Here is a 26,616-nt window from a genome sequence, read left to right as displayed (position 1 = left end):
CCCTGTAAAGACTGGAGTGCCCCAAGGCAGTGTTCTGGGTCCAGTCCTTTTCTTTATCTTCATCAACAATATTTGACTCTCTGTAAAACCTCATTTATCTATTTGCTGATGTGTCCACCCTCTGCTGCAACATCCCTCATCCTTCAACCCTCTCTTCAGACCTTGACAAGATTACAAACTGGTCAAACTCTTGGAATATGTCTTTCTTCCTCAAGGCTTCCATCCTACCTCTGCAAATTGCGGATCCACAACCTCGGTACATCGATTCACGTGGTGTCAACATATGTGCACACACACACACACACACACACACACACACACACACACACACACACACACACACACACACACACAGTCCCTGTAGGTTCCTCCTTGTTACCCCCTGCCCCCACAGTGATATTAAGTCACCAAACTGATAGATTGGTTTCACGTGGTGTTGACAGATCATACACAAGATGGCCCAAATGTCCTCCTCCAGTGTTAAAAGTCCTTTGTCTATCCTTGTGTAAAGTGAAATGATTGATTTTGTCAATGTTTCAACTTTTTCTCAATGAGTTTTAATTTTGGCTGATGTGAGACATGTACAAAGTTTCTTTTTCTGTGAAAGGCAGAATTTGGACAGCAGGATATGGAGATTCCACTCAATCTCTGTGCACAGGTTGAACAACAGAATCACAACGACCTCCAGGAGGTCATGGACAAGGTGGAGAAACTCTACAACAAGCTTTTGGAGAGCAGGAGCGAAACTGGCATATTACAGACGTGGCACTACGAGCAGATGAACGAGGACATGTCTACATGCAGGAGGATTTATAAAAACCTAATCATTTCACTTGGACAAAGTATGTTGCCAACCTCACCCTACCAGTTTCTGATTGTGGTATTTGTAAATTTTTGTTAAGCCGGTTTTTAGGTTCATAACTATTAAATTAGAGGATCAATCATACTGTTTGAAGTAACTCTCAAGCACTTGTGGAAAGAACTCCACAGATACACCCAACCTCACCATCGATTAAAGGCCACGATTTGCTTCATTAACACTAAATAAACACAGGTAGAGATTTGGCAATGAGCACATTAGTGGGGCAACTTAGCTAAATATAGCATAACAATTGTGCATTTTGTTAGGAAAGCACCAAATTTGGCACACTAGTAGCCTAACATATTATGAACAGATTTGGATATTGGGCCATCTCAAATTCAGCCGCTGATGGCTGTGGCAGCCATTTTCCACTGCCATCAAAAATTTTGAGATGGCCCAATATCCAAATCTGTTCATAATATGATCGGCTACTAGTGTGCCAAATTTGGTGCTTTCCTAACAAAATGCACAATTGTTATGCTAAGTTGCCCCACTACATTTTCCACAGCAATCTACGCAGAGAATTATCTTACAGTATAAGGAGACATCGAATGCAGCCCATTCAATGCAAAATTCTCCTGTTGCTCTCACGAGCAATCTAACAGGAAGGTAACAGGTCTCCTCCATACACCAACTGGAGACAAAGTTGTAGTGCTTTGGTAAGATTTCAAAAATCCACTTCCGAGGCTCATCAGCTGGTTCGAGATTCTAACTTGGATTTACAGTAATTTTATCGTTCAATATAAGGTGGGTGATATGTCACAGAATAACCATTATCTGGAGTTCATTGGAATATTATATTCTCGGGTTCGCTTGCTCACATCCTCGGGTGACCTTGGATGCGATGCAGCAATTCAAAGGGGGCTGTTATTGTTGTCTTCCGGTGATTACATTTACAGAAAGGCTTTTCTCATAGTAATTGTAATTTTGTTGGTAATGGTGAAATGTTGAAGAATAGGACAAGTGGGAACAATAAGGAACATTTCTATTGTGGTTGATTGTGATCATGAGAGTGCTAATAGATTTGGAACTGCATTAAACCAAATGCTGTTTTGTTTCATTTCCCTTGCTTAACTGTCATGGTATTGAACCTTATCTTGAACCCTTTGAACCCAGAGCTCCTTGGACTTTTGGCTCCCCCAGCCTGGGCCCCCTGGAGAAAAATCCGGCTACTCAAGTATATGGAAGTTTGAATAGCGGCTGGTAAACCAGCCACTTGGGTATATGGAGGTTTGAATAGTGGCTGGTAAACCAGCTACTCGGGTAGATGGAGGTTTCAATAGCGGCTGGTAAACCAGCCACTCGGGTATATGGAAGTTTGAATAGCGGCTGGTAAACCAGCCACTTGGGTATATGGAGGTTTGAATAGTGGCTGGTAAACCAGCTACTCGGGTAGATGGAGGTTTCAATAGCGGCTGGTAAACCGGCCACTCGGGTATATGGAGGTTTGAATAGTGGCTGGTAAACCAGCCACTCGGGTATATGGAGGTTTGAATTGAGGCTGGTAAACCAGCCACTCGGGTATATGGAGGTTTGAATAGTGGCTGGTAAACGGGCCATGAGGGTATATGGAGGTTTGAATAGCGGCTGGTAAACGGGCCACTCGGGTATATGGAGGTTTCAATAGCGGCTGGTAAACCGGCCACTCGGGTATATGGAGGTTTGAATTGAGGCTGGTAAACCAGCCACTCGGGTATATGGAGGTTTGAATAGTGGCTGGTAAACAGGCCACTCGGGTATATGGAGGTTTGAATAGTGGCTGGTAAACGGGCCACTCGGGTATATGGAGGTTTGAATAGCGGCTGGTAAACGGGCCACTCGGGTATATGGAGGTTTGAATAGCGGCTGGTAAACCGGCCACTCGGGTAGATGGAGGTTTGAATAGTGGCTGGTAAACGGGCCACTCGGGTATATGGAGGTTTTAATAGCGGCTGGTAAACGGGCCACTCGGGTATATGGAGGTTTGAATAGTAGCTGGTAAACCGGCCGCTCGGGTATATGGAGGTTTGAATAGCGGCTGGTAAACGGGCCACTCGGGTATATGGAGGTTTGAATAGTGGCTGGTAAACCGGCCGCTCAGGTATATGGAGGTTTGAATAGTGGCTGGTAAACGGGCCACTCGGGTATATGGAGGTTTGAATAGTGGCTGGTAAACGGGCCACTCGGGTATATGGAGGTTTGAATAGTGGCTGGTAAACGGGCCACTCGGGTATATGGAGGTTTGAATAGTGGCTGGTAAACAGGCCACTCGGGTATATGGAGGTTTGAATAGTGGCTGGTAAACGGGCCACTCGGGTATGTGGAGGTTTTAATAGCGGCTGGTAAACGGGCCACTCGGGTATATGGAGGTTTGAATAGTAGCTGGTAAACCGGCCACTCGGATATATGGAGGTTTGAATAGTGGCTGGTAAACGGGCCACTCGGGTATATGGAGGTTTGAATAGTGGCTGGTAAACCGGCCGCTCAGGTATATGGAGGTTTGAATAGTGGCTGGTAAACCGGCCACTCGGGTATATTGAGGTTTGAATAGCGGCTGGTAAACCGGCCACTCGGGTATATTGAGGTTTGAATAGCGGCTGGTAAACGGGCCACTCGGGTATATGGAGGTTTGAATAGTGGCTGGTAAACCAGCCACTCGGGTATATTGAGGTTTGAATAGCGGCTGGTAAACCGGCCGCTCGGGTGTATGGAGGTTTGAATAGCGGCCGTAAACCAGCCACTCGGGTGTATGGTGAGTAGCGGCTGGTAAACTGGCTGCTCGGGTATATGGAGGTTTGAATAGCGGCTGGTAAACCGGCCGCTCGGGTGTATAGAGGTTTGAATAGCGGCCGTAAACCAGCCACTTGGGTGTATGGTGAGTAGCGGCTGGTAAACTGGCTGCTCGGGTATATGGAGGTTTGAATAGCAGCTGTAAACCGGCCACCCGGGTATATGGAGGTATGAATAGCGGCTGGTAAACCGGCCACCAGGGTTCAAAGGATTAGAATCCTTGTCGTGTCGATAAAGGCAACAACAGATAAGGAATAAAAGTGGACAATAACTCTTAATTAACTGTGATGCATTCAATGTGCCCAACATGACAGCTGTATCAATTACAAAATTATAACAAAAATGTTAGATTTTAAAAGTAGGGAAAAGTCTTGTGCTTGAAGTATACAAGTAAAAAAGAAATACATGTAAACCTCTTCTATTCATTTTCACAGCAAACTCTATTCCACGAGCATGGAGGGAGAGGTCAATTCGCCTTTCCATAGAAAGAAGGTCACAGTCATCATCAACATCAATGTCTCCAGAGCCATATTCCTTCTGGGACAAGGTGAGGAAGAAGAGTTACTTTTTTTGTCTGTTATTGTTCTTGTAGGAGATCAAGCATAAATTTCAAAAACATGGTCCATGTGGATTCATTTGATGAGAGCAACAAACTCTGCAACTGTAGTACATCAAGCAACCATCACCGATAATTGCCTCATCACGTGCCATGACCTGCCATTATTACAGTTATTGTAACTACATGGGGAGCACTTGGTAGAGTGCAAAACCTCCGCCGCCAATACTGCTAGGTCACTCAAGTGAACCTGATATCCTATTCATTCAATTTGACGTCAACAGTGCTCACAGAGTTATAGTTTGCAACTTTCCCTTTTACTTTTAACTTTTACATACTCAATTCATTCGTACTCACCACTCAATTTGTACTCCACATACTCAATTCATTCTCTAAAAAAAAATTGTTGGAGAAAAAAAAACACAATTTTCTGTTTTTTTTTCTCTAACAATTTTTTTTTTGGGGGGGGGGGGGGGGTTGGAAATCACTTAAAACATGTAGAAATGCAAAAAAAAAAAATTCAATTTTTTTTTCAAAATGGCCGCTATAGCGGCCATATTGGACTTTGGACCAAGTCCAAAATCTAATGGCATGATCCTTGGACCATACCTGATCCCCCCACCAAGTTTCGTCGAAATCCGTCAAGGAGTTTTTCTGTAATACTGTTCACAAACAAACAAACAAACAAACAAACAAACAGACAGGGGTGAAAACAGTAACCTCCGTCCATCTTCGAAGATGGCGGAGGTTAATAAGCTGGGGCGGAGGGTGCGACATGGTCCAGGAGATCCAATCGACCATCTTGGTAAGGGATGCGTTGCAGCCTTGATGGTCCCAAATGTCTCACTCGATTGCAACAAGATAATCGTTAAATTTACCCTGTACAATGATCAACTTTATCCAATGGGTGAAGACTGTATAGTTTTTTCCAGAAAATATAAACTACTTGGTACCACAACAATAAATAATCAATGCATCACCAATACAGAACCTTCAATACTTGCATTTCAATTATTTAAAATCACGTGGCTTGTTTGTAACCCAAACAATGCACATATTATAATCTTTCCAATGTGTATAATCAGGAATCGAAGAGCGGATGCTTTTAAACAGAGAACACAAAACACCTGAGCATGCACAAAAAGGAGTAGGTGGACTTTAGAAGCTCTGTTCCTTTTGGTAACTCTTGACCATAACGAGCAGTTTGTAGACGTCTCAATGCCAGAAAGGTCGAAGGGGAAAATACAGAATGGCAGCATGGCGTAGGGCATATTGAAATGCTTGGTGCCAGGAAATGACACGTGCAGGTGTGGGGCAACGCTAGTCTGTTGCTGGAACAGTGGCAGGGTTTCAGCAAGGAAGCCACTGATAGCAGCTTCACCCACACCTCATCCTTGCTCAGCTCACTTGCACCTTTAACTTGGGAGCAGCCTCAGTGAGTCTCCTCCATCAAAGTTGCTCTCTTCCTCTGCATTCCTCTGCTCAATCTGCCTCTCCATGATTTGGCATGGACTTGGATAGCGGATTCACTCTCTAGAGTCCGCTTTACCGGCGCTAACCAATCCAGGGTCCCTTCGCGTTCCTTTGGATTCTCATAAGACTTACAGCCCGGAGTATTTTGTGGGAGAGAGGGACTTGAATGTGCTGCTTTCAGTTCTCAAGACAATTTCAGTGTTTGTGTTCCTTCCCAACAATTAAACTTTGTCATATCTGGCCATGGTTGTGATTGCCATGTTGTAAGTTCGATTTTTAACAGACAAAATAATATCCATGGAGTTTGGTTCAAGGTAATAATCCACCGGTACTGTATAATTAAACAACGGATCAGCACCCACATTGTTATAACTTTTATTTCATCATACAAGGTGTAGCAATGCACGTGAAAGATAAAACCGACAGGATAACTTGATGGCAAATAAAAAAAATACAAAATTGTTGTTGCAGTTTTATAGTATAGTTATTCCATAAATACTAAACTGAAACAACATTTGCGAGCTTCATTCCCTCGTTTAATCGGACGTTTAACCGTGGAAACAATTACTAATGTGGAAACATTTTCTTCGTACTTTATATGTAAAACCAGAAAAGCTTTCCATGTAGAACGCTCTACCGTGGAATAATCGCCCCACAACTCGAGTTTGTAACAACATTTTGTCACATTGTGATGGTGCAGCTTCCACCATGTTGCTTGAGTGAAAATTTATTGATGGATTTGGACAAAACTTGGTAGACAGACAGGTTGGGGGTGTGTGACGAGAAGAAATTGATTTGATTTTGTTGAAGATCCGGATACGGATACGAGTTTTCAGTCCTGAACCTGCACATAAACTAGCTTGTGATGGGGCCAAAAAACGACATGCGTATATAGAATGATCTTTCAAAAAGTTGTGGATGGTTTATGTCAAAACTTAGTGGACGAGTTAGGTTGATGACAAGAACAAGCCGATTAGATTTTGGTTGAGGTCCGGATGTAGACCTTAACTTTTCAGTGGAAAATAGTTCAGGTTAATACTGTTTCAATATTACAGTATTTGAGAGAACAGCAGACAATTTATGAGCAAAGTGGATGAATCAGCTCTCCAGCATCAGAGTGAAGGTGGCATTTAGAGCTCTGCATTGACAGCTAGCTGTCTGGCAAGTCACAAGTTACCTAAAATACGTGTAGTGAAAATGTACACCAATGAAAGATTCCTAAGGAAAGTAATATTGAGGTTTTAAAATCCAGAAATACATATACCAGCAGTCAGGATTTCTGCACTTGATTGCCAAAATAGTTTCACAACCCAGACTCAGTCTTGACCTGGAGTTTTACTTGACAGTTTATATAATGAGTCATGTTTCATCTGGAAGGGTAGGTACAACATGCACTTTTGGAGGAAAACCTCATTAATTAGGATTTTATTTCTTTACTTCCAAGGTATCATGAAATAATTTGGACATGTCGATTTATTCAGGTAGACAGCAGTTAATGGTTTGAGTGGGTGTAAATGATGTAACATTGTATTTATTCTCTGTGCCATGTATGCAGAGTCCTCGGCTTCAGTCTCCGCTATTCAATGAGGGTCGGATGTTGCAGCGAGCTGGTACACTTCCAGCTTCGCGAGAGCTTTCACCCACAATGCAATACTGGGGGAAATCTTCCCCCAAGTACACCTCGGATGACGATGTTTTCAGTCCTGAACCTCCACATAAATTAGCTCGTAACTCCATGACACCCACGGCAAGAAAAGCGCAAGGTCAAGGGAAGGTACCAACAAATTTGGACACTGTCAGGTTGGCCATGGACCAAATGAAGGATGTGATGGAGACATCACAGTTACAAAGACAAGCAGCAATTCAAGGTTCAGAGGGCGACTTAGTCACAGCAGAACAGGATGCTTCAAACCTGAAGCAAATGCATGAAGAGCCTAGTGATGGAGTAATTGTGGATCCTGGGCTCAAGAATGAGGTGAGACTTTAAGGGGACTTAAGCATTGTATCAAGAGTAATGGTGCTGTGCACTTCTCTTGCCAAGAAATAATGATCACCATGTCAGCAATTGTTGAACCATTTCCTATACTGTATTGCAATGTAACAAATTCAGAACTAGTCATGCATCCTCAGGGTTATGGTCTGAACTCAAAAGATCAAATCAGTTTATAACTACATAAATTATGCCACAGAATCTTGTATTATAAAAGGTAGGAAGTTGTATAATATTCCAAGAAAGTTTTTTTTTAAACGAGGCATTTCCATATTCACACATCATAGTACACCTGGTGGTGATATGGACACGATGGGCATCATCGGTCTATTCTGAAACGCATGATTATTTCGTTTCATTCCATTTCATTATTTGTTATTGTCCACATGAAACATGCAAATTTCTCATCCACCGGCAATTCAATTCAATAAGGGTGCATCACACCCTTTTTCGCATTGGCATTTAACATGTGAATTGAATTGGGCACAAATGATATGTACAAATTGAGGGAAGGTTTGTCTGTGTAACATGCTGGGAAATCTTCCTGGGTCTTTCCAATTTCTTAACTTTCTTTTGACAAATTACAAAATGTACATATCAAATTGATATTAAGAATGCTTTGAATGAAGGACTGATAGAAAAGAACCAAAATGTTATTATCGACGTGAAACGCTCAATTCCCTTCAAAAGTACAATCTTTGGTTTGCTTTACCGGCCAACACTTGGGAATTATTACTCAATTTCAATTTGTCATCGATCACTGCGCCCAGATACTTATACTCAGAAACTTGTTTCATACTATGGTCATGAATAATCATCGGGTAATGGCCACCTGCTCAGTGGCCAAAAAAAAAATTTATTTTGTTTTCAATGACGGCTACGCCAGTCAATAAATTATGGTCGTGTGAGACAGGCTTGGGAGGAACAGCGTCTACATAAGGAGACTCACCTGTCAAATGAGGAAGAGTGCCTGGAGGCCCAACTGGAGATCCTTCGCGGGTCTGTCGAGGAGGCACGAGCCGGTCAGGAACGAGCTGAGACTGAAGCAGCGCTGCATCAAGCTCATTCTGACGAGCTCCATCAGAAGATTCTGCAGGTGGAACACAAGGTGTGGGCAACTCTCATCCGATTGCATCCCATTTGGACACTATAGATTGACATATGGTTATGATAAATAATGAAAGTCACAATTATTGTTCTTTCCTGGATGGAAAATGAAAAATCCTCGAGTATAATGACAAGAAAGAAATTCTCATTCCTGTTAACTTCAAGTTTTTAGTTTACCTTATAAGTTGAATTTAATGGTCATGTCATGAGAAGGTATAAAACCAGCGTTACGAACATGCGACAACGATGCGAGATATCAGAGTCATTGGGTTCTGTTTTTGTTCCTAAGGAGCCATGTTATGAAAAGGTCTTCGTGGTGAGCAGGTCCAGAAACTTGAAGCATCTGAGAGGGATGCACTTAAGAGTCGCCAGGAGGCACTACAAGAAGCTGAAAGGCTTAAGCAAGACGCAGAGATGGCCTATCAGCGTGAACATTTAGGCAATGGAGAGGTCAGGATGGATGATCATTCTTTCACAAACTTTTCTATTTTTATGTTATGTCGATATCAATGTCATAATCCTGATGATTAGATAGCTGCAGTTCTGAATTTACTTTGGAAAGACATTTCCTTTCTTTTCCATACGTATCGTCTCATTGAGCTCACTAAATGACAAACAGATGTGCCATGGGGAAATTAAAAGAAAAGTGAAGCGTAAATGTAATAAACTAGTCCACCTGCTTCCAGTAGGAAGGATCATGTTATTATCCTATCTGGGGTATTTCGATTGCAGTAGATCTATGCTCGGGTCCATTCGTATGTGGGTGACACAATAAGCATACAATGCCTCAAGAACGTCGGGTTTCCTCTCTTTCAGTTTCGTGTTAAACGGCAGTAGCAGCTGTTTAAAAAGGTAATCATACATGTTTGTGGTTTATAACATTTTTTCCTTGCAGTATAATGTCACGTGCCCCATAAAATGTCACGCTAAGCTATGTATACGCGTTAACAATGCGTTTGTCCAAGGAGAAAAAAAAAACGCTCAGGGAGGGGGGATATTATTACTATTACTATTATTTTGTAATAACATTAATATTATGCTATTATCATTAGTGTTATTACTTTTGTTATTAGAAGCGGCCTTGGAAAAACAGCACGATAAGCTATGTTAACATGAACATACACCTCAACACAGATTTTTTACCCCAAGGAGGAATGCCACCTTGGGGAGGGGGCAAATGAAGTCACAACAACCTCCATCTTGTGACCTTTAATCCTCCTGCCAAGTTTGGTTGACATTGGATAAGTTACGACCGAATGTATCGCAGTTAGACAGACAGACACCAAATTGCATGTTTTAGTATGATTCTACTCAAGCACACTATCCAAGAATATTAATTATAAGAAAGATGCAGTAGTTTTGTTAAAGAACCACTTGTATGATTTAACCCTTTGAGGGCCACAAAGATGCTTGTGATCCTCAAAGGGTTAACCATTCCAACGCACATTGCTTATAATTGCATTGTTTTGCCGAAAACACACGAAATCCTCCATCTTTCGACTCCATAAACAAGTCATTTCAAGACAAAAAGCAGAAATTTCATAATTGGTCGATGTCTGGCACGTGTGGTAAAGATTTGGGGGTTACATGGACAAAAGTGGATTATGGGTTTGTGAATGTGAGGTCGCCAGGTGAATAGCAGGTTGTTCTGAAAAGGTACGGTGATTATAAAGAATCACAAACAGACACGAGCCGTGTGTTAACATGACAACTGGGTAGTTTGTGACTATATTTCACACGTGGATGAGGAAACTATTACCAATTAGAGAATTTTCATCTGAACTTCTAATTAAACGAGGCACCGATCATAATTTGGTTGCCTTAATCTTTTGAAAAACCTGAGCATCTTGGACTTTCGACTTCCCCACCCTGGGCTTTCTGGAGAAAAAAAACTGGCTGCTCGGAAATATGGAGGTTTCAATAGCCGCTGGTAAAATGGCCGCTTAGGTTTAAAGGGTTCAAATCACTATAATAGTAGAGTTTGGGATCAAAACTGAATCAATAAACATCACACTGGCTAATAAGGAGTATATAAGAGGAAGAATGAGGGATTTATGTTTTTACAGTAATTAATTCTGAGAATGATGCAGAGAAGCCTTGAAAAGGCTTCATTCAGCGTGAAGAACATGTATGTTTGCTTTTATCAGAAAGGTAACTTGAACCCAGCTTGGTTTCCTAACTCGTGACATGAATGACACTTTTATGGTTCTCAGGTTGGATACGAGAACCAGGCCGAGGCTGTGAAACTGCAGGAGGAGGTCAAACAGACAAGGATGGAATTGGCACAGTTTGAGGCTCAGTTACAACAGCAGCTTGAAAGGGCAGCAACATATCAGGTAAGATTATGGATTTCAGTTATTGAGATGGAATTCACTCATTGATCATGACGAGCACAATTCATTTGAACGAGGCTCAATAAACCTCTAATGACCAAATGATTGGCTTAAAAGGAAATTAGCTTGTAAATAAGCAACCGTTCTGAGTTTTTGGCCGACTCAACCTCTTGTCGTGAAAACGGCTCTTAATAGAGTTGAAGCGATGCGATGTAAAATTTGTCTTTCAAAGGACTTGAGGCAAAATAATCCAGGATGAAGAGGTGGGGCAAATAATACACCCTGACTATACTACTCGCTGGAACTTACCTCAACTCAAGGCCTCAGCTTTGACCAACACAAATTGTGTGTGTGTGTGTGTGTGTGTGTGTGTGTGTGTGTGTGTGTGTGTGTGTGTGTGTGTGTGTGTGTGTGTGTGTGTGTGTGCACAGGAACTGGCCCAACAAGAAGCACGTGCCAAGGAAGTTGCTCAAGCAGAGGCAATGAGTTTGTGGCGATCTGCTGAAAAAGAGGCAGAACTGAGAAAAGCCGCTGAGGTAGAGGCACAGGAGCTCAGGGTGGTGGCAATGAAAGAAATGGAACGATACCGCTTCGCAGTTCACGAGGCTGAAGAGGCTCGAAAGAAGCTGCAGGAAGAGCTGTGTAGATTGCACATTGAAGTGAAAAGTACAAGCAGAGAAAAGGCGTCATTAGAGGAGCAGCAGAGAGCATTGAGGGCTGATGTGAGCCACATGAGAACCGAGAAGGATCAGACCCTGGCTGAGTTATGCCTGCTCAAGGCCAAAATGGAAGCAATGATGAAGCAATGTCCCAAGGTCGGTTATTTTTCATCAAATGCTTTAAACTATTTATGAACTCTGAGTCAAATTCATATGACATCGTTTTGAACATAATTTGTGTATTTGGTTGTTTCCTTCGTATTAAGCAAAAATGAAGAAAGTTTAAAGGAGGCAAATCCATAACTTTGAAAAGGGTGAATGGGAGGTAATCCATGTGTCCTAAATTAATATAAATGTAGTCTGGTTTGCAGACTTTATTTGGTCATAATTGTCAAGGGAAGAAGCTACCATTATCACACTAAAATACGCCATTTCATGTATTTGTCTATCCGCAATACATTTGGTCATTACTTATCAAATCTCAACCAAACTCGACAGGAGGACTCAGGGTCACACGATGGAGGTTGTAGCGACTTCAATTCCCCCACCTCCCTCCCCAAGGGGGTTTTCATCCTTGGGCAAAATCCGTGTTAAGGTCTATATCCATGTTAAGATAGCTAATCATGACGTTTTACCAAGGCTTTCAAAGCTGATATTCGAAATACGATTCCATATTTGATCATCGGAACTCATGGCCTAATTAATTACGTCGAAATCTAGAGTAAAATTGGAAAAATTTTAGGAAAAAAAACGATAGTTGTTTTTTTCTAACCAGATCTAATTAAATAATAGGCTCCGCAGCACGTGAGTTGAAATGGCTCCAAACAGAAGTGCTATATTCACGATCGCCATGACTTCCTGATAAGTTTTCTCTATCGGTGTGAGAAAGACCAAAAGTGACTATTAAAAGCATGATCAAATGTCGAAAGGTTGCAGCTCATCAGCATTACAGGCATTCTGAGGCACGCCACTTGTGTAGGCCCCAGGCTTCGAGTCTTCTGGCCGATGGTATAATTCCTTCATGAGCCCAGTGGAATTGGAATCTATCCAAGCAATATAAATACAATATATGATATAATATGCACATAAGCAATTAGCCATGTTTTGGCTTCGTTACCTATACTAAACCCGAGTTGTCTTTTTTCGAGGCATCGAACAATCAAGCCAGCGTTCTGTGCCTATACACTTCCTGTGCTTTTTAAAATTTATTTTGGGAGCAATCTTGGCTGTGCTTATACGCCGCCGTATGTTTGTGCATTTCGCATCAACACCTGAAGCATATCAAAGAAATCCTGCTCAACATTTTTACCCGTTCATGTTTAGTATCTTCATTTCAACCCATTCCCCTTTTCGCATTCCTTTATTGGAAATAATTAATCAGACGTAATCCATACCTTTGTGTGTACTGTATTGTAATCCTCTGTTATAAGCCTGATGTTGGTTTAGTGGCTATGGTGGCTGGCTTAGGATCTCAGGTTCCTGAGTTTGAGCCCTGTCGGCTGCTGAATTCATACTCGGTGGGGTTGACTCAGCCTGTCATCCTTCTGAGGTCAGTGAAATGAGTACCGGTGTACTGGTCGAGGGGCACAGCATCAGCGGCAAAGCTGCACTTCCAAGAAATGATAGCTCCCCAACCAAACAAGCTGCCATACACAATAACAGAACAGATCATTTGTGTTGAGTTTTGTGCACCCGTCATTTTGACGAGTTTTCCTCTAGTTTTTAAAATTAGCATATCATGACATAACAATGTATTTTATATTCTGCAAAGAAGGGATGCTGTTTCCCTTGTGCCTTCCTGTTCAACAAAAATAATTTCTGTTTAAAAATTACATCCTCAAATGTAATTAATGCACATGCTTAATTTCCTTACAGGAATCATCATTTTGTGAAGACTTTATTGATGAGTTGCTTGAAAAGGAAGTTGAAGAGCCCTCAATATGGACTGCTAAAAGTGAGGTTGCTTTCACACCTCCAAGCCAAGAGAAGGAAATAGAATGTACATTTCCAATCGCAATCACAACTCATCCTGAAAGCACTAGCATTCCTTCGTGTCCCGATCAGGGACTCTCTCAAAAGCCCCCGTGTCCCAACAAGGAACTCTCTCGAAATCCCCCCTATTTTGATGAGGAACTCTCTCTAAAGCCCCCTTCTCCCGATCAGGTACTCTCTCTCAAGTCCCTCAGTTCCAATGAGGAACTCTCTCTAAAGCCCCTGTATCCCGACCAAGATCTCTCTCTAAAGCCCACGTTTCCCAACCAGGAGCTCTCTCTAAATCCCCCATGTGCCAATCGGAAACTTTCTCCAAAGCCCCCATATCTCGACCAGAAGATCTCTCGAAAGCCCCCACTACCCAACCAGGAACTCTCTCGAAAGCCCCTGTGTTGCGATCAGGAACTCTCTCTGAAGTCCCCCTGTTCCAACGAGGAACTCTCTCTAAAGTCCCTGGATCCTGACCTGGAGCTCTCTCTAAAGCCCCCATTACCCAACCATGAACTCTCGCTAAAGCCCTCCTGTTGCGATCAGGAACTCTTTCTAAAGTTTCTCCATTCCAATGACGAACTGTCTCTGAAGTCCCCGTATCCTGACCAGGAACTCTCTCTGAAGCCCCCTGGTTCTGATGAGGAACTTTCTCTCAAGCCCGTGTATCCTGACCAGGAACTCTCTCTAAAACCCCCCTGTGCTGACCAGGATCTCTCTGTAAAGCTCCCCTGTCCCAACCAAGGACTCTGCCTAAATTACAGTATGGTGAGTTCCATGGAAAACTCATCAGGCTCTACTTCCAGACCCTCGCAGGATGATAGCCCTGCATTCACCAGCAGTGATGTGCACCATAAAGTCAATGACTTACCTGAAGTTCAGAAAGCAGGAAGGTGTGATATTCTCGCACTTGATAAAATGACGACGGAACATGTAGAAATGAAAGAATGCAAAGAGCACGCAGAACAACTTGGAGAGCGAACACTCAGCCTTCCTTGGGAGCTTGTTGACAATGGGTTAAAGCTGAACACACATAAGAAATCACATATCTCTTTTCAAAGTCTTTCAAGTACCCCTTCACCAGCTGTCGAGAAGACGTGTTGCATCACCAATTCAAAGATTTATGAAAAGAATGATCAGCACGTGACTTGCAGAAAACTTGAAACTGGTGACCAACATGGACTCGATGTCCAGCATGAAGGGAATTGGCATATACGTCCATGCCTTCAAGAAGGTTTGGAAACCGAGTACAACGAGAGGCATTTTGAAATTGATGATGACTCACTTCGACACATTATGCAGACCAATCAGGAGGCATGTGGAGACCCAACCAAGGAAAAGGAAATCCTGGCTTGTACACTGAAAAGAACCAAAGAGCAGGGAATACGGTTCATCGGTGAAACAGTTGAAGAAGGAAATTGTAGAACAGTGAGTAGAACTCTTGGAAACACTGATTATGATGATGTCGAGAATAATTTAAAGGCATCAGACAAAAAATCATCAGGATCGCTTTTCGAGGATGAGAGCCGGTGGGAGGAAACAAAGTTGGAAACATTGAATATATATCCAGGAGATATAATGAAATCTGACAAACAAGGCCAATGCACTAAGGATGAAGAAAACGATGATGCACCTTCGATGTCATCGCAAACAATTTCCAATTTTCTCAAAGCTTCTACAAAGGACCTTGGGAACAGTGCAACACAATCACTCTGTGACGATGAGAACGAAAATGTTTTAAGTCGAAATGACATGACAGTTGAAACAGATGAGAGAAATAAGACAAGTTTTCAGAAAACAAAATCACAAACAATACAAGTCGATGAAAATAAGGCACCCCAAAAACCTGTCGCACAAGAAAAGTATTTGGAAAATGACGTCATCACTTTTACACTACCAAACGAAGGCAAAATGTTAAACAGTGGGATACAACAGATCAGGGTTGATATGGAATTTGATAACATGTCAAATGTCACGAAACAAAATAGTCAGACTCTGGAAGATAAAGAGCTTAGCCATCAAACAAAACGAGTTTATCGAGACAACATAGTAAATAATTATAAACAGCAAAGCAATTCAATTACTTTCATTTGCAGGTCAGAAAAACAACAAAACAGCAATCCAGGTGAACCCCGGATCGAAGAGTTAAGTGAAACAAGTTCAAGTCAAACGGGCTCTTCCAACTCACCGGCTGATGTGGATACAAAGCAAGTTGATGAGAAAATCCAAAATCTGCATCTGGGTGGGAGTGATTCTTCAGACCAACTACAAGATAAAGACAACAAGGAAAGCAACATCGATTATGCAGCTTTGTCAAATGTGAAATATCACAAAGGTGAGAAAAGTCACCTGCGAGATGATCCTGGAAAAGGAGAATTTAAAGATGCGTTTGACCTAAAATCGATGATATGCGAATATCAGGAAAGCTTAATAACACTGGGAAGGAAGGAGTCGAGAAATCTTCAGCTAGAACCCAAATGTGAAGTCGATTGTGATGTTCGAGTTTTTAAAGGTCGTCAATGCGGTGACAGTATGGCTATAAATGAAATTGAGAAGGATAAGCAAGAAAACAAAGTGGATGGAAAAACGAATCCTCCTGAGATTCCTCCAGACGACGAAGGGAAAGAACAAGCGTTTTCTACAGAGGAACAATTTTCTTGCGATGGCATTGTATCGGCTTCGATCTCCGAGAAGACACGGACGAGAGCGCATGTTTATGCAGGTGAAAGAACACACAATTTGGAACAAGCCTGTCAAGAGGACACAGGGATTTTTACAGAGCCTGATCCACATCTTAAAATTTCCGCAATGGAAGGACAGACAGGTGATGTGGACATCCAAGAGAAGACACTTCATCAGATGAAATACAAACTAGGAGTGACAGAACGCACAAATGGACATCCAAGAGACGAAACTCCATCACGTGAAATGCAAGTTAATCTCGACGGTGAAAGCAATGTGGACTTGTGTCAGGGAGATCACAAAGCCAAAGAGAGACACCTTGAACACACACTCCATGATGATGATGATGATGATGATGCTGAAGCAAAGCTTTATTTAACCAATGATATAAAACCAAGGAAGAAAATGCCATTCACTATTGTTGTGTACGAAGATCTCATTTGTAGCGAGGCAGAAACGTATCATTCTGCTGGTGGAGATTCAGTAACAAGGGATGATGTCTTCAGATCTTCAGAACAAGAGAATGTAAGTGACTCTCATGAAGTTCCTGGATTCACATCATTTGAAGAGGATAATTTTTTGAGTGAGCAAGCGCACGTATCTTGTGCCACGTCAGATCATGTGCAAGGTGGAGTTAGAGTCAAAAATGAACATTCTGAAGGAGACGCCGGGACTTGTAAAGAACCCTTGGTTCAAGTATCATTGAATGAGGTTTCAGGTAACAAAGAGAGTCTTTCATTCCACGACTATGAACATCAGCGAAGTATTAATAAAGATCGTGGTGACATGTCGGTTTCTGGAACAGCTGTCGAAACCAGCTTGTTAAACGAAGGAAAAGCCCAGTATGTTCATGAACATGAAGTTTCAGAAGAATTTAATCATGGAACACCAACACAAGAGAGACAGCATACAGTCAGAACAATGGAAAGCATATTTGACAAGGAGGGAGACTTTGATGTGGAACCAAGATCTATGTCATCTGCCAAGGAGGGAGAATCAGCTGTGGAACCAAGATCCACCTCATCTGCCAAGGAGGGAGACTCGGCTGTATTATCAAGATCTACCTCCTCTGACAAGGAGGCAGGATCAGAGATGGAGCGAAGATCTACCTTATCTGTCACCGATGAAGAAACTAGAGTAACAAACTACTCGACTCTCGATCATGCACATGAAATCTCTGTTACTCAAATCCCTCAACATGACAACACGAGAAATGTCGCATTTTCTTTGCAGGCAGAAAGGGAAACGACAGAGTTTGGTGAAAATTCTGAGAAGCAAATTGATTATCGTGAAAATAAAGGTAAATTTGCAACCGTCAAAGGCAAGCAAGAATTCACCTATGAAGAGGGAGTAACTGCTTCAGATTCTTCATCACAAAAGCACAGATTTCAGTCACCTGAGGAACCTGTCGAAGGTATGAGGGAGGAACCTGAAACAAGCAGTGAAAGCACAAGGCGTCACGAGGGAAAGGGACCTTTAAAACATGTCAAGGCAACTTCGAGCATCAGATTAGAGTCACAAGACATGAGCAATTATATAACTTCATGGCCAATCAAAGATGGCTCACAATCGGAGAACCTGACTTTTCCAGGACACGTTCAGGAAATGAAATTGACCGATGGTAACAAAGCACAGAGAAAAGCAGAAGACCGTAGTGTGACAGCCAACTCACCTGAAGGTATGAACGATGCACTCGGTAATCCTGTGGAGCCAAATGTCCTATCACATCACACCGTTACTCGTCATGAAAATGATTTGCACGGGAAAGATGACGACGCAAGGAAAAGTCCTTTTAGCGATCGACGAATATTGTATCATCTTACGTCTCATTCTTTTGTCAAGCTCAATGAAGATGCCGACGATCAGATTACCGATGCAAGTAAATCACGCAATAGTAACTCACAAAGTCATTTCAGGGAAGGGATTGAAAGATGTTTTTTGGAAAGTGTCCCTGTTCAAGTGAAGAAAACGGAATCTATTTTTCAAGCAGTTTCATCAGAGGTTGTCGACGACCCAGATATATCTGAAGAACCGCTGATCCCCAGTCCAGACCTGTGCCGCGGGAAAGGGAGGAAAAAAGGACCAACCATTGTGGACAAAACGGGAGTCTTTGTTCCTGCAAAAGGTTCAGCTGCAGTCATTATTCAAGATCCTCCAATAAAGCACAGTGCTGCAATGTCTGAAAAGACAACATTGACGGCACCTGATCGACTTGAAGACAGAAATAACCCTTTGGATTCATCCAAACCCGAGGAAGGAACCGAAACCCAAACACGTGTGACAACCGATGTTGAACGACATGGAGAGTTGAGTTCAGAGGGACTGATTGACGATGTAATAGGTAAAACGGTGTATGCACCAAATACATGTTTAGTTATCGAAACGCTAACCCATGACGCAACGGAAATACATGTGGAGGCAAACAAATCTGAACAGTTAACTTCGTATGTTATCCATAGGTCACGTGATGACAAAGCGTTGATGGATTCTTGCAACACCACAACGCCGATCAAAATAGGATTGGACTCCTTAGGTACACCCGACGGGCAATGCACATACTCCGAGGAAGAATCACGTGTGGACGCTCGTCCTTTGAGTCACCAGGAAGAATGTTCAGATGGTGAAGAATTGGTCCATAGAAAGGAAACAACTGTTATCAGAGAATACAGTGAGCCACCGAATCCTCCATCCGATGATGGAACAGCGACTACTCATGGCTTGGCCTGCAATGAAAACAAATCATCGATGAATCGTCTCCAAGGAGATGAATACACTTCATTTTTAGTGAACTTTGGCGCAGAGAACAATTTGCACGAGTTCAATGAGACAGCAGGAGAGAGAAAGGAAACGGAAGAACTGAGGATCACTGCTTACATGACGAGTCGTCCGGATATAAAGGATGAAGAAAAATTAACAAATAAACCGGAGGCAACTCCAACACAAAATGAAAGGAAGTCCCAACAAGCAGAAATTAAAGCAACAATTTTGACATTAAGTGAAGACGACGATGATGATGTCGAACGGGAAAAGAGTTTTGATGGAAGTAAAATGGTGGAGGCAGAGCTTCACAAAGGTTCAACACCTTTAGCTTCTTTAGCATGTTCTACTGGAGCGGCATCTCGTGCATCCAATGCAGTGAACGATGCAGAAACTCCTCAAGCAGAAACTGGGAACAAAAGGTGTTCACAAAAGCGTCCAGATGCTTTACTTTCTGAAATGAACGTCGAAGTGAACGGAAACAACCATCTCGAGAACTCAGAGGCTTCGGCGTGTGTATCGAACTCGTACGGCGATGGACGCGGGTCTCCAGATTCATCTCAAGTAGCACATCGTGGTCACAATCCCGTACTTTCAGCACAACATACTACGAGCCGAATCCACCAAAGCAACAAACGAGGGAAATGGTGGAAAACTGACAATCTGGACCAGGACGAAGGAATCAAATATCCTGCCAAAGGAAGACCGATTGGGAATAAAGTACACGAAGAATCAATGCAGAGTGTTGTTCACACAGAAAGATCATCAACCATGTCGGAAGAAAAATGTACAAATCCAGACTTCTTCAATTCCACAGAGAGACGAGAAGTGAGAAGTGAAGACACACGAGGGAGCTTTGAAGCATCGAGGGAAGCCAAGACTAGATATGTACAAGAAGAGATTTCACGAATCAAGGCTGACATTGAAAATATAACCTGCAATGTTGATCAAAGTACCCACACAAACACATCATTATGTAAAAACATTTCCAAACAAGGAAGTGACATTTCACCAGGACCCTTGGTACAATCGAAAATGAATGAATCATCGACTCAAAAAGCAAGTCATGCCAACGTGTTTACAACCAAGTCTTTTGGGATGCATGGAGCTCATGAAGCATACCTGAAAGGTGTTGGCAAGCGTCCACAAGCAAGTTATTCCCAAGGTGCTGGGATGAGCAAATTTGCAAGTTCAGACAAAGTGTTGGGAAAGTCAACATCACAAACACACCCAAGTGAGGTAAGGAAGGTGTGAGTCGTTTTCAACGTTTTGGACTGACATTCCTATTGGTTGATTAATAGTACACTTTGTCAAAACACCAGAGTGAACCACAAGGTGGTTTAGAGTTTTCCATTTCATAATGTGCACGTTATAACAATAATAATTCTGATTCTGATTCTCATGTACCATACTCTGTTACGGAGTGTCAGTGCTGCTGAAGCAGTTTCTTGGCAAGGGTCATACTGAGTGGTTTGCCATTGCCTTCCCAGCAGTAATTTGGGCAGGAAGTTGTAATTTATTCAGGGTGCCGGCAATAGCTCATCTAATCTTCTCGAAGAACACCGTTGGATCTTTAACGTCCACCTCAGAATGCTGGCAGATGGGGTGCCCAGTTTAACGTCCGTCTTATGGACTGCGCACACATTGATGAATCACCCTGCCCGTGAAACACCGGGATGACAGTTTATAGCTGGACCGGGATTTGAACCCAGGCTAAACAGCTTCAAGGCATGTGTGCATACATGTAGACCATCATGCCAGCCTAATGATGATGATCATGATAGTTCTATAACAAGGCATTTATTTAGACATAGGAGGCCATAGGACCCATTGAAGCCTGTGCTGTGGTTGATTGTCTGTGCTCTATCGTTTTTAAATGCTGAGCATCAAACAAATGAGCAGCATGTACCATTTTTAGTCTTTGGTATGACTCAGATGGGGCTTGAACCATCGATCAGACTCAGACTGGACCCTCTAACCATTACAACACCGAGTCTGGTTACAAGTTATATTTTGGTCAGGGATTTCACACTGGTTGAATATTAATGGACTTAGTTCTGTACTGCCTGCTACCCACAACATACAGCAAGGACAATCGTGCAACACACATGGAGTTTATCGCTTGGGGAAACTTTACAACACAATACTCAAATATTGATGTGGGGGTTTATAGAACTCCTTACCCCAAGCAGTCTTCAGAAAAAGGACATATCAAGAGTCTTGCTTTGTGTTTCCGAGCACGTTCTATATTTGCCTTATTTGTGAACTTTGAATAACAGGCGCAATGGCAACCATCCAAAGCCAAAAAGCCAAAAATGGGTCAAACAGAACAGTTCAGAGTTGAACCTTCTGACAACTCTTCTCAGAGGACCTGACGATTTTGGAACGATCTTTGAGAAAGCGTTGCACGAAACACAGATCTTTTGGATGAAGTTAGCTCTGTAGTTGCATCCCTCGTCATTTTGTCTGAATCTCACTATTACTCCGCCATCACAGCACGTGGCACAATTAATTGGTCAAGACAGCATAAACTTTTGCCCAAGTACTGCTAAACCGAGGGTTTACGAAAGTGCAAACAAGGAGATCTGTGTTCTGCAGTGTTCAAATACATAATTCCACTTAAATAAAATAAAAGTTTGAAAGTTTGTTTTGAAAAAACAACCCCAAAACCCCATTTATTTAGAAGTTTACCGCCATCAATGCAGCATCTTTTACACCACCTTATTAAACACTTTAAATTCGTTCTTTTATTCCTGTTGTTTGTGTCCTTTATGACATTCTGAAAAACAGTAAGTTTCCTGTTTGGAATGATTTTCAATTTTGTTTAGCTGCAGACTGACGGATAGACTGAAGCAACTGTTTTACCGCGAATGCGCATGTATGCTCGGGACGAGACTCCGTACAATTTGTCAAATTTGGAGCCAAAGTACTGCTGAACTGCAGGTTCGTGTTCCCATTTATATTACGATTCATGTTCTACAGTGTTCAAAATAAATAATTCAATTGAAATTACATAGTTCCTCGATCATAGAAATAGGCTGACAGACAGACAGAGTGAACCAATTGTTTAACCCTGCTTTGCGTGATGCATGTAGGGTTAGTTAATAAACATGCTGGAATGAAAAACTCGTCTTCCATATTGCTGGTGAAAACTGGCGTTCATCTACGTCGGTGGACACGTAGAACAATGGATGGAATCAACAGGACGTTGATCGAGGTATGCTGACTGCAGTGGGAACCAAGGAGAAATCTCCGCATCACATTTCGAAACACCAGGTTCTCCTTTGTTCCCACCATGGATCGCACACCTCAATCAACGATCAAATATGATAAACATGCTATTCACTTTGGACATAAAAATTCCAACCATGTTGATAATATAAAATTTTGCGATACATACCTTATGATGCCAACTACACAAAGGGAAATGTGCATTTTTATTGTTAGTCGCCAATTTTATGAGTAGTTTCTGCATTATAAACAATGGACCAGATGGTTCGCGTGTTTCAGGTGAACGGTCTTCTTCGGATATGAAAGGCAACCAGCACGCACACCTACTTCATGGGAAAAAAAACCAAAATAACTCAATAACAATTGGTCGTCCTTTTATGGACCCACCAAGGGAGTATCTGGTTGTCAGTTATTTATCGATATAATAATATGCTTGTAACGTCTGTCCATCTGTGACGTGAAATACTGCGAGACCTGCAATATAGCGAGATGACGGAATGTCACGAGATTGTGAAATAAACTTTTTGTCATCGTTTAATTTTAACATTGTATTCATGCATCACGAATAAGATAATTTATTTCGGATCATTTATGAACACAATTAGGCTATGCACAATCACCTGAGAGTAGCAATTCCACGGAATTTCCACAGGACATATGTTGCGAGATTGTGAATAGGACATCGTTTCCACTGTGACCTCACCCGGCATACTTTTGCATAACTTTGATGGAGACTAATAATGTCCGAGAGATGGCGTGGCCTGACTGCCTGAAACCGAGAGACGAGCAAATATGGAATAGGCAGCATTTCCGTGGGTACCTGCGAGTCATATCAAATTATGTGACGTGTACTTCATCTTATTTTAATGGCAGTTTTCTAGAAAGTTCTTAACTTCCCGAATTTTATCAAAATATTCCATGAACATAACATTCAAACCAAATGAACCATTCTCTCACCCAGGTCGTCTTCCAAGGTCTGCGAGCCCCAATCTCCATTAATCAACTGGAGTCAGCTCATCTCATCGACCGTACAACAGCTGACCAACTTCGTGAGGGCCGACTGTCACCAGGTAAAATATCGCTCCAGCTGAGTTCCTACCTGAAGGGCAGCCGGGTCATTGCCGGTATAATCATAGAAAAGACACGCGAGTGCCTTTCTGTGCACGAAGCCATGCAGCGTAAGGTAGTGCGGCCCGGTTGTGCACTACAGCTCCTGGAGGCACAGGCTGCGACGGGTTTCATCATCGAGCCTGTTTCAGGACGAAAACTAAGCGTCACACGTGCCACCTGGTTGGGAATGGTGGCTCCAAAGTTTTATGAGAAACTGCTCTCAGCTGAGGGTGCAGTAACAGGCTACTTGAACCCGAAGACCAGTGAACATGTTTCACTCTTTGAGGCTTTACGCCTGGGAATAATCTTGCCTTCGCACGGAATGCGGTTACTTGAAGCTCAACTTGCCACCGGTGGCCTCATAGATCCAGCTGCGAGTCACCGCCTTCCTCTCTCGGTGGCGCTGGCACGTGGCCTCATAGATGCGGACGTCCATCGGAGCCTTTGCGACCCCAATAATGATTGCAAGGGCTTTTTCGACCCCAACACCGATGAAAACTTGACGTATGCTGAGTTGCAGAAGCGTTGTGTGCATGATCATATCCGCAACCTCCTGTTACTGCCCTTGCATAGTAAATGAACAACAGAGAGTTTTTTTTAATACACTCACCGAAGCCCATTCACAAAGGCGTACTGTACTGAGTTTCTCCTCCAAGTGTATTGATAAAGCAGGTTTAAGGAACATCCTGCTGCAATCGTATGAAAGACAAAGGTAGCAAAAGGGTCATTGCCAGGTTGAGACACAGATAACGCTGGATCATTTCCTTTATCACCTATCATGAGACTATGATGAGGGCCAAGCGTGTAAAATATTCTCAGGGATTCCGACGAGACAGAAAAACAATTGATCATCAGGTGGTAATCATCACAATGGATTGTTTAAAGTTTGCTTCACATTTGTTCCAAAAATGTATTGCTAATTGTTTCTTATTTGAGTTAAAGATTGGATAAAGTCAATGGCGATAGAGAGTAATTCGTTAAAATAATGTTTCTGTTTGGAAAGGACATTGATAGAATTCCCAATTAGTGTTCGTAAGCTACTCAGCGGATCTTCAATCGAAGAATCACGTGCTCTTACAACGTTGACCTTTTCAAACTCAAGAATGGAGCTTGTGAGATTTGGAAAGAAAATAATTTTGACTAGTGTTCAAAAGGTCTGGCATTTGTTGTTGTGTTGGTCGTTTTTTGTCCCATCAATCATTCCCTTATTGCTCCTTCCAAGCAATAATTGCATTTGCAATCTCTAATGAAGATAGCAGGGTGAAACACTAACCTGCATGCCTTCAGCTGGGATTCCCACCATCACAGATCTTCAAGTTTCATACTAATGCGTGAAGATGTATCTTCCATTCTCACCACCGGTCATCAGTGAGGTCCGCTCAGTTACATCCCGCACTTTTTCATTATTCTCTCCCTTCCTTTCCTGTTCCAGCAAATTGAAATGAGTCACTTGGTTTTGACTTTGCCTGTTTGACATTTCCATCTGAGCACCAGCTCGTGCTGCTGGGATTCCATGTTTAAATTGAGTGTCAAATAGAGATTCGTCCATTGTCTCCTAATGTCCTTGTAATTCATATTAAAGTGGGCTGATTTATTTGTCCTACGTGTGATTTATGTACAAACTCTTCCATGTGTTTAAAGGCATGGGAGAAAATATACGGTTGTAAACAAAATAAATAAATAAAAACATCTCACACAAGTCCCAGGTCCTGAAAGTTCTCGTTACATCTACCTGGATGGGCATTTTTCATGAATGCATTTATCTCTGGAAGTTTTCTTCGTTTGCGTCTTGCACGCCGTGCCTCCCAGAAGATCATGCACACACACAATAGTACGTTCAGCTGAGATTCCAAAAGACTTCTATCGATTTCATCACTTTTCTTAAGGTGCTGTCACACCTTGACGATTTAGCCAGCAATGGCAACGTATAAAAATGTATGTAAAACGTTGGCATACGCTGAAATTTTGATGTTTTTTTTTTAAGTTTTGGTCATATTCATAACGTGTTGGTTGTATGCATAACATATTAATAACGGGCAATGAACGTTTCGTTGTCTTATAGATAACTTGTAGCAATGAATGCTTAGCCTGTTGTCGGCGTTCACAACCTATGCCCAACTATAGTTTAACTTACGCATAGCGCGCTAAACGTATCGCTGACAAACTCGTGGCGTAGCCTGTTAAAAACCTGCCGCACGCCGATTTAAATCATAACCGCCTGAGAATTGGAAATGTCAACCATGCAGTCACACCTTGACGATTTAGCCAGCGTATGCCGACCTATGAAAAATGTGTCTGAAACACTGGCACACGTCGAATACGGTATGGGTAAGTTGTGTATATGTAAGAGCACGCTGAAAAACGATTAAGTACGCTGTCATATTTCGTGGTACGTTTAGTACGTCGTGAAAGTTCAAGCATGCTGAAAATTTTCCGACGTACTCGCAGTATGGCTCACACGTTCCGCTACGCTGGGAATAAGTTGTAGGCACGTTATGCGATCGTTGACACACGTCGACACAAGTTCCTTGTAAGTTACTCATAAGTCGAAACACGTCGAGGTAATGTTTGGCATACCCGAAACTTATTTTCTCCGTCAAGGCACATTTTATTTTTTTCTCCTTGGCTCCGTGAAGGCACGTGACGAAATATCTGAAGTTGTTGTTGTTTTTTTATTTTTTTTTATTTTTTTAGTCTATCACGAATTTTAAAATATATTCGGACATTTGCTTTTAAGTTTCGACGTCGACGTGACAATATCCTCAAACAGAAAATATTCACAGAGGAGGAACTAAGAATAAGACATGAGCAAACTGAAGAGGCAATCGGACGTGACGTAACGGCAGGTGACGAAATATCGGAAGTTATTGTTGTTTTTGTTTTTTTAAACGCTGCCAATACGCCACTATACGGTAGCTGTAAATTAGAAACACGTTCAGTAAGTTCTGTGGTCATCCGGAAGACGTCAATCAAATACGTCTACATACGTCAATATGCGTTGGAGGTAAGTTACACATCGGTTCAAAGTACGTTACTCATAGGTTAGAAATAAGTTTTGGGTACGCTAAGCATTACCTCGACGTGTTTCGACTTATGAGTAACTTACA

The 26,616-nt window shown here is 42.2% G+C and overlaps 1 protein-coding gene across 1 annotated transcript in view; it reads left to right on the top strand.

Moving 5' to 3' along the window:
* LOC147013209 (uncharacterized) overlaps positions 1–25,103 on the top strand; it is a 101,541-nt gene extending 76,438 nt beyond the window's left edge. The window contains exons 12-20 of the mRNA XM_085854846.1: positions 659–842; positions 4,066–4,178; positions 7,216–7,635; positions 8,564–8,758; positions 9,082–9,207; positions 10,971–11,093; positions 11,522–11,905; positions 13,625–20,407; positions 23,361–25,103. Of these exons, the coding sequence (XP_085710972.1) occupies positions 659–842; positions 4,066–4,178; positions 7,216–7,635; positions 8,564–8,758; positions 9,082–9,207; positions 10,971–11,093; positions 11,522–11,905; positions 13,625–20,407; positions 23,361–24,089 (9,057 nt within the window). The 3' untranslated portion in view covers positions 24,090–25,103. The remainder of the gene's footprint in view (positions 1–658; positions 843–4,065; positions 4,179–7,215; positions 7,636–8,563; positions 8,759–9,081; positions 9,208–10,970; positions 11,094–11,521; positions 11,906–13,624; positions 20,408–23,360) is intronic.
* The last annotated feature ends 1,513 nt before the right edge of the window (positions 25,104–26,616 follow it).

Source organism: Eptatretus burgeri, chromosome 14 (genome assembly GCF_056783735.1).
Source record: "Eptatretus burgeri isolate ZD-2024b chromosome 14, Ebu_testis_v1, whole genome shotgun sequence".
Lineage (NCBI taxonomy): Eukaryota > Metazoa > Chordata > Myxini > Myxiniformes > Myxinidae > Eptatretus > Eptatretus burgeri.
This window is presented reverse-complemented; position numbering and strand designations above follow the sequence as displayed.